Source organism: Colobus angolensis, unplaced genomic scaffold (genome assembly GCF_000951035.1).
Source record: "Colobus angolensis palliatus isolate OR3802 unplaced genomic scaffold, Cang.pa_1.0 Scaffold103, whole genome shotgun sequence".
Lineage (NCBI taxonomy): Eukaryota > Metazoa > Chordata > Mammalia > Primates > Cercopithecidae > Colobus > Colobus angolensis.
In genome coordinates, this window is record NW_012111253.1 from 1,508,622 (window position 1) to 1,523,204 (window position 14,583).

Consider the following 14,583-nt stretch of genomic DNA (forward strand, 5'->3'; position numbering starts at 1 on the left):
CATTCTTTCCCTCTAAGCATCTATTCCTATTGAAGTTTTGCCAGTTGCCCTAACAGTGTCTTTTATTGGAAAAGGATCTAATCAGAATCATGTATTGCGTTTGTTTATATCCTGTTCCTCAGTCTTCGACTTTCCTTGCCTACTCAGAGTCCAGCACCCAACTGTGCTCTGCCACCCACATACACACAGATGCCATCCTTATCTGCTAAACTTACAACGCCCTGCACTGGGCCATCCTCCCAACCAGAGACACCTTCCTCATTCCATTCAAGCTTTAACATTTCATCCTAGGACACCCTCCTACATGGAAACCTTCTTCATGCTGCTTAGGCTATGACACCTCATACCAGGTCACCCCCATGCATGGAAGGCCTCCTCACCCCAGTCAGGCCCTGACTTCACACAGGACATCTCCTCACACCTCCCCCTGCTGCATGGATGCCCTTCTTAACCTGCTCAGATTATGGCACCACATACCAGGATGCTCCTCCGTGGATACTTTTCTCTCTTGACTCAAGCCCTGTAACTGCTTGCCAGATTGCCAGATTGCCCCCATAATGTAAGATATTTCTCACCCTAGTGAAGTTCCAACTATGCAGATGCCCTCCATGCCCTTACTAGAGGCCATTACATCTCCTTCAATATACCCATACTGTGGTATAAATGTCTACCAACAACTTTAAAAGTGCATAGTTCAGGAAGAAAAGGGAAGAAGAGGGACAAGAATAGAAAAAGGAAAGAATTCTAGAATTTCTGTTTTGTTAATAGATTCCAGTGCCCTAGTAAAATTCTCTGTCTTTTCATTATTTTCTTTAACATATTCAAATTATTTGTAAGTTTGTGTCAGAGAACTTAAATAATCCATGTTATTTGTAGGCCTATTTGTATTGCCTGATCTTTCTCTTAGTTTTCATTCATTTGGTCTTGTTTTATAGTGTGCCTGTTAACTTGTTATTGAATGCTGAACACTGTGTATGAAAACTTTTGAAGATGTTATCTTCCTCAAGAAAAGATTTAAATTTCTGTTAGCCAGCATGTAAGGTGGGTGGATCACTTTAATGCAGTCAAGACTGATCTATTTCCAGTTTCTGTAACTCTTACAGTCAAGCCCTTCCTGGATTTCAAATGAAAGTGGGATTGTCCAAGGCGTCTCTCCTCTTTGGAAGGCCCCCACCTGAATTACTATTTTTGACTCCTCAGTGCCATACAATTGCCTCTTGGTGATTTCTTTCTGCTTGGCTTCTCTGTATCATTTCTCCATATGTGGCTTAGGATCAGCAATTTCTGGAAGGAAAATTATATGCAGAGTATTGACTCATTTTTCTGTGGTTTCCTTCCTCCAGGATCTCAGTCTCTCAAGTGTTGGCTGGCTGCTTGGTAGTCCTGTACTTGAATATTCATGTACCTGTTCCACTGAGATTGCTGTAGACTTCAGGCTGCTGCTTTCTGTTTGGGTTCTGTGTCCTACACTGCAGCTCCACAAATGCCTTAAGAGAAAAACATGGTGACCAGAGCAGGAATCACCTCTATGCATTTCCCTAATTCTGGGATTTTTGCTTCTTGAGTTCTGGTTCCTTTGGTTGTGTTCCAGTGGATTTTATCAAGGTTGATTCGCCGCAGGAGGAAGAGTATAATACCAGTGACTTCATCATAGTCCTAAAGTGGAAGTCCTCCACGTGCATGATTCTAAGTTTCCTATACATCATGCTTTCTTTCATGGTTCCTTATTTCTTTTGTTAACCTGTTCTAACTTTTGCTAGATAGATTGCAGTGGTTGAATTTTTGGTTCAAGATTGTATTCCATTATGCTTCATCTATTTCACAATTCTTTAAAAAACAAAAATCTTCAATGAGATATATTTTACATACAGCATACAGTCCTTTCTTAACAATTGTATTCAGCTTTATTGCCACATTACTGAATGTTAAAAATAAATATTTGCTCCTCATTATGTCTTATGCCCTATTGTTTTCCCCTTTGTTCTTTCCATTTTTCATTTTGCTGGCAGTTATCTGTAACTAATTTTTTAAAAAATAGGGTGGGTGCTTGGATGCTGCTTCTTTTATGATTGAAAATATATTTATTTTGCCCTAGCATTTGAATGCTGCTTTAGGTGGGTAATACATTTCTTCATTTACAGTCTTTTTCCCTCACAACTCTGAGGAGACTATGTCTTTTTTTTTTTTAACCCTTTGGTGTTATAGATGGGAAATCTGATTCTTCTCACTATGTTGACAGCTCTAGTGCCTCTTGGTGGCTTTTTTCTTTTTTTCTGCCTACCAGAAAAGATTGTAGAATTTTTTCCTTGTTCTTAGACTTTGGAAGTTTCACCAAGATATGTTTACATGTATGTCTTCCTTCAGTATTTCTATTTGACCGTTCATGAACCTTAATATCCTAAAGTTTCAGATCTTTCTTTGATTAATGGAACTTTCCTTATATTATTTCTTTCATCCTTATAAGTTTTTCCTTTGAATTCTTAAGATAGACATTCAGTCTCCAGGATCTGTCTTTCATATCTCTTAACTTCACCCTTGTATCTTTTTATGTTTTTGCCTGCCCTGTAGGGAAGAGTCCTTCTAGATCACGAATTTGCCTCTAGCCGTGTTCATTCTAGTACTCAACTCATCCGTTGTTTTTAAAATATTATTTTTCAATCATCTTAAATTTCCAGGATCTTTCTTGTTTTCCTATTTTTCCTTTTCCAGTAAAGACTCTTCTTATTTTAAGGATGTTATCCTCTCAAATCGCTAATGATATATTTGTAACGTCTAATTTTTTGTCTTTGGTTTTCCGGATTAACTCTCCTTTCAGGGAGACAAGTAGGGAATGCGGAATTAGCTTCTCTGCTTGCGTAGCTTGGTGAGTGTCACACTACTGGTTTTCCCCATTGCTAAGTGATGCTTATGTACTCACATTTTAGAATTCAGGTCTAGATTGATCATTAATGGTAATTGATAGGGATTTCCTTAGCTATTGCTAAAGGCTCTTGTCTGATAACACCTGGATCGAGCTCATTTCTGCAGGCTGTGGTTGAGCACAGGGTTCTGCAAGTGGACTTCAAGCAGCTATGATGAGTGGCTGAAGAAATGTTCATGAATAGGCTTCCCTTCGGGGTGCCAGAGCTGGCAACAAGCTGGGAAACTGGAACTGTCCCAGTGATAGACACGAGGAAGGTGTTACCTGAAAGATGGTGGTGTTCAGGGAATTCTTCGCTTTTCTTAGCTGCTTTGCTTTTACCCTTGTCCGTGTCCAATGGGAGGAAACGTGCCCCGTTTCCTCTCTCTGGCCCTCAGGGTGACTTCCAGAGCAAACATCCCTTACTTCACACAGCCGTACCTGCCAGTACTTGTGCTGATGGTAGATGATGTAAGGGCATCCGCAGCCTACACTACCACAACCTCACAGTCCCTTCTCTCTCTCACACCCAGCTCCTCCTCATCTTGCGCTTGGGGTTTGTCCTGTCCTCTGGAAAAAATCATTCACGTCTTCCTTCAGTAGTCCCCTCTTTTTCCTGTATGAGGTTATAAGTTATTACCTTTGTTTGTTTCTTCACCAAAATAGTCTTTTAAAAATATCCTCAGCAGCATAACATAACTCCTACCTCCAAAATTTTGAAAGCAGTTTATTAAGTAAATGAAATTTAATCCATAAATATAATCATGAACGAACCATATATGTCGTCGTTTAATCATTTTCACATAATTTCTGTCCCATTATATAAGCAGACAAGTATTCTTTATTTGTTTCACTGTGTTCTGGGATTTAGGTTTCCATTTTTGATGTATAGTCTCTGTCCTGTGATTTTAAGAAAATTTTTAAAAAGAAATTGTTTAGCTATTTAATGTAATAATTAACTTAATCATGTTTGAAACAATACTGGTCATCTAAACAAAGCAGACTTAGTTATTCTTATTGAAGGTTCATCTGAGTACATTTGGGGAACCAAGGTATTTTTTCATAAGCACAAGCTAATATCTAAATTGCATTCTTTACTGAGAATTTTATCCTTATAGTAACTGATTCCTTCACCATAGTAACTCACACATGGAGTCAGAGACCCAGGTTCAAATCCTGGCTCTTCCACTTACTAACTCCATAACTTAAACAGCCCAGTGCCTGGCACAGAGAGGGTACCTTGGTAAATATTGGATGAGTGAATGTATGAAGTTACAGGTATGAGGCTCAGTTTCCTTACCTTGAAAACAGGAATAACAAAGGACTTGGACTATAGACAATTTATGTAAAACCTCTTGGCATATAGTAAGCATTCAATTAGTGCTAGGTATAACAATAATAAACTTTATACGAGTCCTTTTATTAATATCAAGCAAGTCCCACAAGTAATAGGAGTTATCCAGGTTGATGGGGTGGTGAGAGGAGTCTACTTCATGACACAGTTGCTTCAGATAGTTTCCAGCATTTTTTCTTCCTCTCTTGCTGTAAACATTTATTAAAGCAGAGTGCATTCAACACTTCTTGGCAGGATCGAGATTGAAAGAGCCAAGACATAGTCTTAAGGGGCATGCAAACCAATTGAAGAGACCTTCTGGATACAGTGAGAACACACTCCTAAAAAATAGTAAAGCAAATGTGAGGCATAAACCGAAGAAGAGAATAAGGGAGTTGGGTGAGTGTGAGAAAAGGTTGTGTAAAAGTGGATTTCGAATTGAAAAAAAAGACAGTATTTTGATTGGCACAAAGACCATGTGAAGGCCAGGCACGGTGGCTCACGCCTGTAATCCCAGCACTTTGGGAGGCGGAGGTGGGCGGATCACCTGAGTTCAGGAGTTCGAGACCAGCCTGGCCAACATGACGAAAACCCGTCTCTACTAAAAATACAAGAATTAGCCAGGTGTAGTGGTGGGTACCTGGAGTTACAGCTACTTAGGAGGCTGAGGCAGGAGAATCGCATGAACCTGGGAGGCGGAGGTTGCAGTGAGCCAAGATCATGCCACTGCACTCCAGTCTAGGCAACAGAGCGAGACTCCATCTCAAAAAAAACAAAAAAAATACCATGTGAAGATTGCTCAGGCAGTGCATGAGGAAGGTATAGTGTGGGTTTCCTGGTACAGATGGATGGATCCTGGGGACAGCAGGACTGGTAGTTTGGTATAGAGTAGATGCTCAGAGGGAGCAGTGAAAGGTTAGGTAAGGGAGGTAAAGTGAACCCAATTTGCAGTTCACCTTGGTCATTGCATTAACTTTTCATTTTGCTGTTTCCCACAACCCTAGCCAGTTAGCGCTTTGTTTGAATACATTCATCAATAGTCCAGAGAGGGTGAGAACTATTAGATGAAGTGTTTTTACTTTGAGATGCTCTACTTTGATTTACAATTTGAACAGATTAAGCCTGGTTTTAGCAGATCACAGCATCTTAAGAAAAGCCAGCTAAGGGTTATGAGCTAGTTATCCCTTTGGCAACCAACACTTAAAGTGGACATGTTGAGACCTGTCTTTATCTGAAGTAATTATGGCAAGTTAAACCATGTTCCCTCTCCTCTGAGGAGATGTGAGCCCCTCTGAAATATTCCTCCCTCCTTCCTATCATTTCTCTCTCACTTGACCTTCCCTTCTGATTCAAAGCTAGTTGATGAGTTGTGGAATCAGGATTTAAACCCCTCTATCAATTTTGTGAACAAAACTTTAAAAAAAAAAAAAAAAAGCTAACACAGAGCCAAGCGCAGTGGCTCATGCCTTTTATCCTAGCACTTTGGGAGGCCGAGGCAGGTGGATCACCTGAGGGCAGGAGCTTGAGACCAGCCTGGCCAACATGGTAAAACCCCGTCTACTAAAAATGTAAAAAATTAGCCAGACGTGATGGCAGGTGCCTATAATCCCAGCTACTCGGGAGGCTGAGGCAGGAGAATCACATGAACCCAGGAGGCAGAGGTTGCAGTGAGCTGAGATCCTGCCATCGCACTCCAGCCTGGGCGATAAGAACGAAACTTCATCTCAAGAAAAAAAAGAGCTAACACCATTTACGTCAAGGAGGCCCAGGATGGCACACAAGACATTTGAAAATGTAAATTACAAATAAATGATAGGTCTTCATGTGCGAGGGTATCTACTTTTTTATTTGCTTTCTCTTTCTTCCTTTTCTTTTGATTGTTGTTGTGAATAGAAATGCTTTTTTTTTTTCAGTGAAAATTTTAGAACAGTGTTTGATTTTCAGCATTTATTTTTATACTTCTATTATTGGAATGCCTGCATTAGTACATAAGCTAGTATATATGGTAAAATAGTTGGGATTAAATGCAAGCTTACTGCATTGATTCCATGCTATTAGTATTTTTCCTACTTATTCTAATATATATATATATAGATATAGATACACATATACGTTCATAGACATTTCATGTTTTAAGGTGTTGTCTTTTAGAGTTTTCTGTTTTTTAGCATCCCAAGATGTAATTCTCTAAAGAAGGGAATGGCAAATTATTTTAATGCTTTTATTGTTTTTATTTCTAGCTTATTCCACTAAGCTCAACAAATTTCCTGTATTTAATATTAATGATGACTTGAATGATCTGTGTACCAGTGCAGTAAGCCCAAATACTACCAAAGCCACGCGGTACGCCTTGAATGTGTGGCGATATTGGTGCATGACCAACGGGCTCAAAGACCACACAGACATCACCAAGGTAAGGGACTCTTGAGTTTACTTCTTTCAGCCAACTTCACTGAGCTTCCAAATGCCCAGCACTGTACTAAGCGTTGCAGGGAACACAGAACAGTGGCTTTCTGCCTTGGGAAACTTTGGAAGAACATAACATAGAAAAAATCCACACACAAAGCAGAATGTAACAATCGTTTTATGAATTTATAGATTGGAAATGCCTGAAAAGTTCAGATGGGTAAATTAATTTCAGTTTGGTAAAACTGGAGAGATAATTGATATTTAAGGTTTTTTTTTTTGAGGAAAGGTAGGATTTCAGTAGAATTAGATGAGGACAGGAGCCTTCTAGGCTGAGGGATGTGAGGAAGAATAAAATTTGGGGAGACAGACTCACTTGCCTACAGCAGAGGCCTCATATCTTGGTATCATGGACAATAAAACCAGATTCTGATAACCCTTAAGTGCCAGGCTAAAATCTTGTGAACACTGGAAAATCACTGAAATATCTTGTTTTGGTTTTGCTAAGGAGAGACTTTATTTGAAAGGATTATTGCAGGGGCAAGGACAGGGACTATTGTAGTAGGGAAAACACTGTGACCATAAAATCCTAAGGATTAGGATTAGACAAAAGGGAAGCATCCTAAGGATTAGACAAAAGGGAAACCACTGAAGTTGTTTGAGAGAGAAGAAACATAATGAAAGTGGTATTTTAGGGAAATAATTGGAAGTGATGAGCAAAAAGTTAATTCATGTCCTTGGTCCTCCATTTCCCCATTTATAAAATCAGCTCTTAAATCTCTTCCAACTTGAAAGGCAGGGGTACTGGCACACACCTGTAACAGTTCCAGTTACTTAGGAGGCTAAAGCAGGAGGATTGCATGAGCCCTAGAGTTCAGGGCTACAGTGTGCTATGACCGTGACTGTAAATAGCTACTGTACTCCAGCCTGGGCAACATAGCAAGACCCTGCCTCTAAAAAACAAACAAGAAAACTGAAAAACTCATCCAACTTGAAATGCCTGAGGTTTGTAAATCGAAGGAGAAAATCTTAGACATGTGGAGATAGAACATAAAGGTACTGTATTTTGATTTGACTGCATTGAGTCTAAATCAGATATGCAGAGGGAAATGGTCAACAAAGAATTAGGAATGTGGAACTTAAAACATGGTGGAACTGTTAAAGCTGGAAGTATACACTGAAAAGTCTTGCAAATGGATGTCATAGTTGAAGCCCAAGAGCAAGTGAAATCTCCAGGTTTGAGTGATGTGCTTAGGGAATCAACAAGAGATGAAATAGGACAGGAAACCCTGCTTTCTACTTCTGGCACCATGGTACACTACATAGTGTGGAGGGCCTTTCTACTGTACATGCAGACAGGGAACATCCATGGGACCAAAAAAAAAAAAAAAGTGCAACGGAAGCAGTGACCAGTAAGCACATATGAAAGGCAGGGTTCTCTCTGAGAGCATATGTTGATAACATTATTAAAAAAGGGAAGATGAGCTGATGAATCCTTGATGAAGAAGAGTACCTGAAAGGGTCTTAAAGCGGTTCTAGGTAGGTAGCAGACCCTGGCTCCTGCCAGAGTCATATGATAATACTCTTTTAAGGGAAACATCCAAAATGTAGGTGCTCAGGTTTTTTGAAGAGTCAGAGCAACTACATTTGTGCTGGGATTACAGGTGTGAGCCACTGCGCCTGGCCAAATTAAATTATAAATTAATTACAGATCTAACTAGACTGTTCCCAGTACTTGGAAGTTAGCATATTACTAATAACCAAAGGACCAAGAAGAAATCACAAAGGAAGTTATAAAATGTCTTGAACTGAGTGAAAATTAAATCACCACTTATCAGAATTTGTAAGTTGTAGCTAAAATACCTAGAGAAAAAATTTTTAGCTTTAAATGCTCATCAAGGAAAGTCTAAAATCAATGAATGTGAAACAAAAAGAACTTGAAGAAATAAAAAAATATGCTCGTGATTCTCCCACCTCAGCCTCCTGAGTAGCTGAGACAACAGGCGTGCAACACCATGCCTGGCTAATTTTAAAATTTTTTTAGAGACAAGGTCTCACTATGTTGCCCAGGCTGATTTCAAACTCCTGGGCTCAAGTGATCCACCTGCCTTGGCCTCCCAAAGTGCTGGGATTGCAGCCATGAGCCTCCGTCCCCAGCCCAGTATTTTTTATTTTATTCTTTCCCACTTGGTGTCATCAGCCCCATGACCAGTCTCTGACTTCTCTTTAGTCATTTTTACATCAAGGAAGCCAATTTTATCATCCATAGTGAGTCTTGACATGGTGAATCAATTCAGAATGGTTACTAAAGGAAAATGGTTTCTTGCAATGTCTTTATAATCGATTGAAGACCTTAGTAACCTGGGAGAATAATCACCCACTAAAACTGAGTCAGAGAAAACTAAGGAGGCAAACACCATGGGCTAGAATGAACTGTTTTTTGTGTGCAAACAATACAAGTGTTGTGACTTGACATTTCTCGAGGAATTGCTTTGGCTCTGATTTTGCTTTGAAACTTGTGGTATTCTGTGAAAATTAAGAAAAATGTTCTGTATCATAAGTCAGCTTGGTTCTCCTGACACTAGGTTAATTCATTGGTTTAACGCATTTGTTTTGTTTTGTTTTGAGATGGTCTCACTCTGTCACCCAGGCAGGAGTGCGGTGGTGTGATCTTGGCTCACTACAACCTCTACCTCCGGAGTTCAAGTAATCCACCTTCCTCAGCCTTCTGAGAGTAGCTGGGACTACAGATATGCACCACCATGCCTGGCTAATTTTTGTATTTTTTGTAGAGACGAGGTTTTACCATGTTGCCCAGGCTGGTCTCAAACTCAGCTCAAGCAGTCCGCCCACCTGAGTCTCCCAAAGTGCTGGGATTATAGGCATGAGCCACCATCCCCGCCTAACCCATGGTTACATAGTGCCAATCACATATTTCGGGACTTCTGGTATGTGTTAAAGACCCAGTCATAAATGAAACGTAGTTCTTGTCTTCAGGGAGCTTTCAGTCCACTTCAAGAGATACACATAAACTAGATAAGAGAATGTACAACATGGAAAGGACCATAACAAAAATTTAAATTAAGTGCCATGGGATTCCATATGAGAGAGTAACTTTGCTTAGGTTATGTAGAAAGTAAAATTTGAGCTAATTCTAGAAGAATGAATAGAGATTTTCCAAATAGAGACAGTTAGTAGGAAAAAGCATTCTCGGCAGAGGAAGTAGCATGAAAAGGCCTTATGGTTTCTAGTTATGGCAGAAAGCTCGTTGAAGCTGGAAAATAGAGTACAAAGGGAGCAGAAGATCAGGTTACAGAAATAGGGTGTGTACTGGTCATCTACTGCTCCATAACAAATCACCCAAAAATATAGGGACCTAAAGCAACAGCCATTTTATTTGTTCATGATTTGATGAGTGAGTTAGCATTTTGTGCTGAGCTCAGCTGAGTACCTCCCCTACTGGTCTCACTTGGGGTACTCATATGGGTACAGTCATTTGGATGTTAGATGGGAAGCAACTTGTCCCCATATTCCCACAGTCTAAGTGGGCCTCCTCACAGGGCAACACCATGCACTAAACCAGTAAGAACCTATAGACAGAAGCAGGCCAGGTGCGGTCACACCTGTAATCCCAGCACTTTGGGAGGCCAAGGTGGGCAGATCACTTGAGGTCAGGAGTTAAGACCAGCCTGGCCAACGTGGTGAAACCCCGTCTCTACTAAAAATATAAAAATTCGCTGGGCATGGTGTTGTGCACCTGTGATCCCAGCTACTCAGGAGGTTGAGGCAGAGAATCGCTTGAACCCAGGAGGTGGATGCTGCAGTGAGCCGTGATCACACCACTGCACTCCAGTCTGGGCGACAGAGTGAGACTCTGTCTTTAAAAAAAAAAAAAGACACAAGCAGCAAAAGCAGAACCCCTTGAAGCCTGGGAATTCACACATTCCTTGAAGGCTTGGAATTCATGCATTGTCACTTCTGCCATGTTCTGCGGAATAAGTCACGTGGTGAAAATAAGTCACGTGGCTAGCCCAGATTCAGGGGGTGGGCAAATGGATTCTACTTGATCGGAGACGCAACAAAGTCTCGTTGCCAAAGGGTGTGTGTACACGGAGGGGAATTGTAGGTGTCTTCTCATACTGTCAGAAGCAGATTGTGAGGACTCGCATACAAAGTAAACAGTTTGGAATTTATCCCAAGGGCACAGGAAACTATCAAAGATTTGCTTTTTGTTTTTTGTTGAAAGCGCTAACATAAAAAATAAGGTTTTCTACTCAGCACCCCTTATTCAGGAACCGTTCCTCTCCACATGGTTTTTGCAGAAGCCATCACATTAGGAGAATGAATAAAATGGACTACCTTTTGGCAAGTTGTTTGGATTAGGTCCAATCAGAATCCTTCTTTTTGGTGTTTTGCTCCTGAAAAGGAGAATTGGTCTCTTGCTAAACCTGAAGCTTTAAGATGGAAATTTGGGGGAGTGCTATAGCGGTGGCTGTGCTTGCAGCTATGTGAAAAAAGCCACTCCGCACAAAGCAGCAGAGATGAAAGATGAGAATCCTGGCGGCCTTGGAGTCCACTCGTTCTGATATCCCTCTCTGCCTCAGCTTCCAATTTGGTTTGTCTCTTGCAACCAAAGGAGTCTCAACTACTATAAAGAGAGCTGACCACCTCCCAAGTAGGGAGTTGCAAGTGACAACATAAAAATCCAAAGCCAGCTTTGTTTTAGTGCAATGGTTTCTGGCAAGTTATTTTAACTGGTTATCGCTGGTATGTAAGAAAGCTGTTTTTCTTATAGTTGGATACAACTAACCTACTCTGATAGCTTTTCAGCTGAATGTCTTGGAGTTTCCTTGACCAACACCATATTATCAGACAGCAATTATATTTTGTCTTTTTCCTTTCCCATGTACATACATATGTATGTGTGTGTGTATATAACTTCTTTCTCTTGTGTTATCTGGTTGGTTAGAACCTCCGGAACAGTATTATATAATAACAGTGATATTCAGTAAGCTCTTCCTGTTCCTGACTTTGTAAGAAAGATTCGAATGTTTTCCTTGTGGGTACAGTTTTTCTAGCTCTTGCCTGTAAATTACACTTCATCATAGTAAGAAGATCTTTTTCTTCCTATCTAAATTTGAAATTTGAATTTTTAAAAACTTGTAATAGAGGTCACATTTTTTTCAAATACTTTTCAAGTATGTATAAGTTCATATTACTTTTTGCTTTAATGTGTGAATGTCAATTATATTAAAATATTTATTAGGATGGAATCATTTTGTGTTCACTTCAGGAGTCAAACACTTCCCATGATGCCCACAGGATAGGTTCGATGCCTCATTCTGTCTTCCTATAATGCATTGAATGTATTGTGATTAGTCCATTCATCCAACAAAAACGCATGCCACTCCTCTATAAAGCAAAAAAATCACATTGAATCATTTTTACATTCTATAATAATCCCCCCTTGTTTTGATGCAGTATTGCTGTACTGCAATCCTAAAGTTAACTTATAATACAGGTGTAACCGAACACCAGGTGCAGCTGCTCACCACTTGCAACACCAGTAACAAAGATGAGATGCAGTAAGAAAAAAAGTGACTTCATTCCAGAGCTAGCAGTGGGGAAATGGCCAAGGCTAGTGCCTTAAAGAAACCATTTTCAACTTTGGCTGGAGAGAGGGGCATAAAAAAGGAACTTGGAATGGGAGGCATGCGGGAGTGCTGCTGGGCACGAGGTCTCTGTGTCTTGTTCCAGTGGCTCTCTTGAGTCGTGGTCCACCTGGAGCATGGTGGCCTCATCTCAACAATAGCTGGGTTGTTGACCAGTGGCCTTGAGGTAATCTCTGGAATTTTGCAACTGGGTCTCCAGGCCTGGTTTGTCTCCAGATTAGCCCTGGAACTTCTAAGTAAGCACATAGTTAGATAAGTGTAAGTTGAATAAGTACATAACTGGATAAATGTGCATGGTGTAAGGGAGTGTCTGGTGGGAAACGAGGGAAACAGAGGGTTTTAAGGTACATTTCAAGGCTACATTCTGAGGCTAAGGAAAGGAAAACAAAACTTTACAATTCATTTGAGCCAGGCGCAGTGGCTCAAGCTTATAATTCCAGCATTTTGGGAGGCCGAGGCAGGCGGATCACTTGAGGTCAAGAGCTAGAGACAAGCCTGGCCAACATGGTGAAATCCCGTCTCTACTAAAAACTACAAAAATTAGCCGGGTGTGATGGCACACACTTGTAGTCCCAACTACTCAGGAGGCTGAGGCAGGAGAATCACTTGAACCCAGGAGGTGAGGCTGCAGTGAGCTGAGATTATGCCACTCCACTCCAACCTGGGCAACAGAGTGAGAATTTGTCTGGAAAAAAAAAATGCTTTTCAAAGCTGGAATACCTGGTTACACAGGCAGTCCTTGTTTTGAGAGGTACCATATGAACTGGAACCTGTGTGTATCAGAGCCATCCCCTCGCTGTGGGTGGTACTAATGTTCACACATTCTATTTAACCTAATAACATGCAAAATGAAAATTGCTTGAATTTTGCTTGGGGGTAGTTTATATTTAAATACTTTGGGTTTTAATGTAATATTGGTCAGATTTGGGTTAGAAAAAAATGAAGAGCCTTTCTGTCTTTTTCTATGCTCTGAAACTATTTAAATGAAAAAGAGAAGCTGAACTGATTCCATAAGGGCATACTTTTAGGAACAATATACATCTTTGACAATCATTTCACACTCTTTGGGGCTCTTCAGATCCTTTACCTTTTATTGAACCCATTTTAGTAATTATATTTTGCTAGACAATTGTTCAGGTTATCTAGATTTTCATATTAATACGTATAAAGTATGTAATGTTCTTTCATATTCTTTACTCTCTTTATTTTCTGTATAGTCTTTCTTATTCCTAGTATGGTTTAGGTGTATACATACTTCCTTTCCTCCTTTCTCACTCTCTTTATAAAGTCAGACCTGCTAGAAGTTTGTGAACTTTATGGGTCTTTTCAATGATTACATTTTTATCTATCCCAGTTTACTTCTTTTCTAGTCCATTAATTAATTTATTTATTTTTATTGATTCACTTTTTTTTTTTTTTTTTTTTTTTTGAGACAGTCTTGCTTTGTTGCTCAGGCTGGAGTGCAGTGGCATGATCTCAGCTCACTCCAACCTCTGCCTCACGGATTCAAACGATTCTCCTGCCTCAGCCTCCCAAGTAGCTGGGACTGGACTACAGGTGCACACCACCATGCCCGGCTAATTTTTATATTTTTTTTAGTAGAGATGGGGTTTCGCCATGTTGGCCCGGCTGGTCTTAAACTGACCTCAAGTGATCCTCCTGCCTCAGCCTCGCAAAGTGCTGAGATTACAGGCATGAGCCACCATGCCCAACCCCACTCTATGATTTTTGAGTTAGTTTACTTTTTCTAGCTTTTTGAGTTGAATAATCAGCTTGCTTATTCTCAATAAAGTTTTCTAACAATGTTATCCAAAACTATGATGTATATTTATTATGTATATTTAGCAGTATCTCATACATTTTGATATATAATATCTTCAGTTTGGTTAATTTTTAATCTATAGTTCAGCTTTTATTTTCTCCTTTATTAAGGGCTATTAGAAGAATGAATGTTACCTGTGCAGTGTCTGCTCGATAAAAAAATATTTTATTGGGACTTTCTAATTGTCCTAGAATATGTATTCAGCTTGAATAGACCATGAGCAAGGGCTGGTTTGCCCTTTGTAGTTCCATCTTGAAAATAAAGCTTTCTCAATAGCCAAGCTCTCCCTTTTCTTCTATCTCTCTCTAAATAAGGAGCTCATTCTGTCAGGATAGTCATTCACTTTTTTTTTTCTTTTTTTTTTTTTGAGACAGAGTTTCACTCTCATCGCCCAGGCTAGAGTGCAGTGGCACAATCTTGGCTCACTGCAACCTCCACCTTCCCAGTTTAA

At 40.0% G+C, this 14,583-nt stretch overlaps 1 protein-coding gene across 3 annotated transcripts in view; it reads left to right on the forward strand.

Moving 5' to 3' along the window:
- Positions 1-14,583, forward strand: part of KIAA1958 (KIAA1958 ortholog) — an 88,697-nt gene that overhangs the window by 66,833 nt on the left and 7,281 nt on the right. For all 3 annotated transcript variants that reach the window (XM_011941828.1, XM_011941834.1, XM_011941839.1), the window contains one exon: positions 6,473-6,645. In XM_011941828.1, coding sequence (XP_011797218.1) covers positions 6,473-6,645 — 173 coding nt within the window. The remainder of the gene's footprint in view (positions 1-6,472; positions 6,646-14,583) is intronic.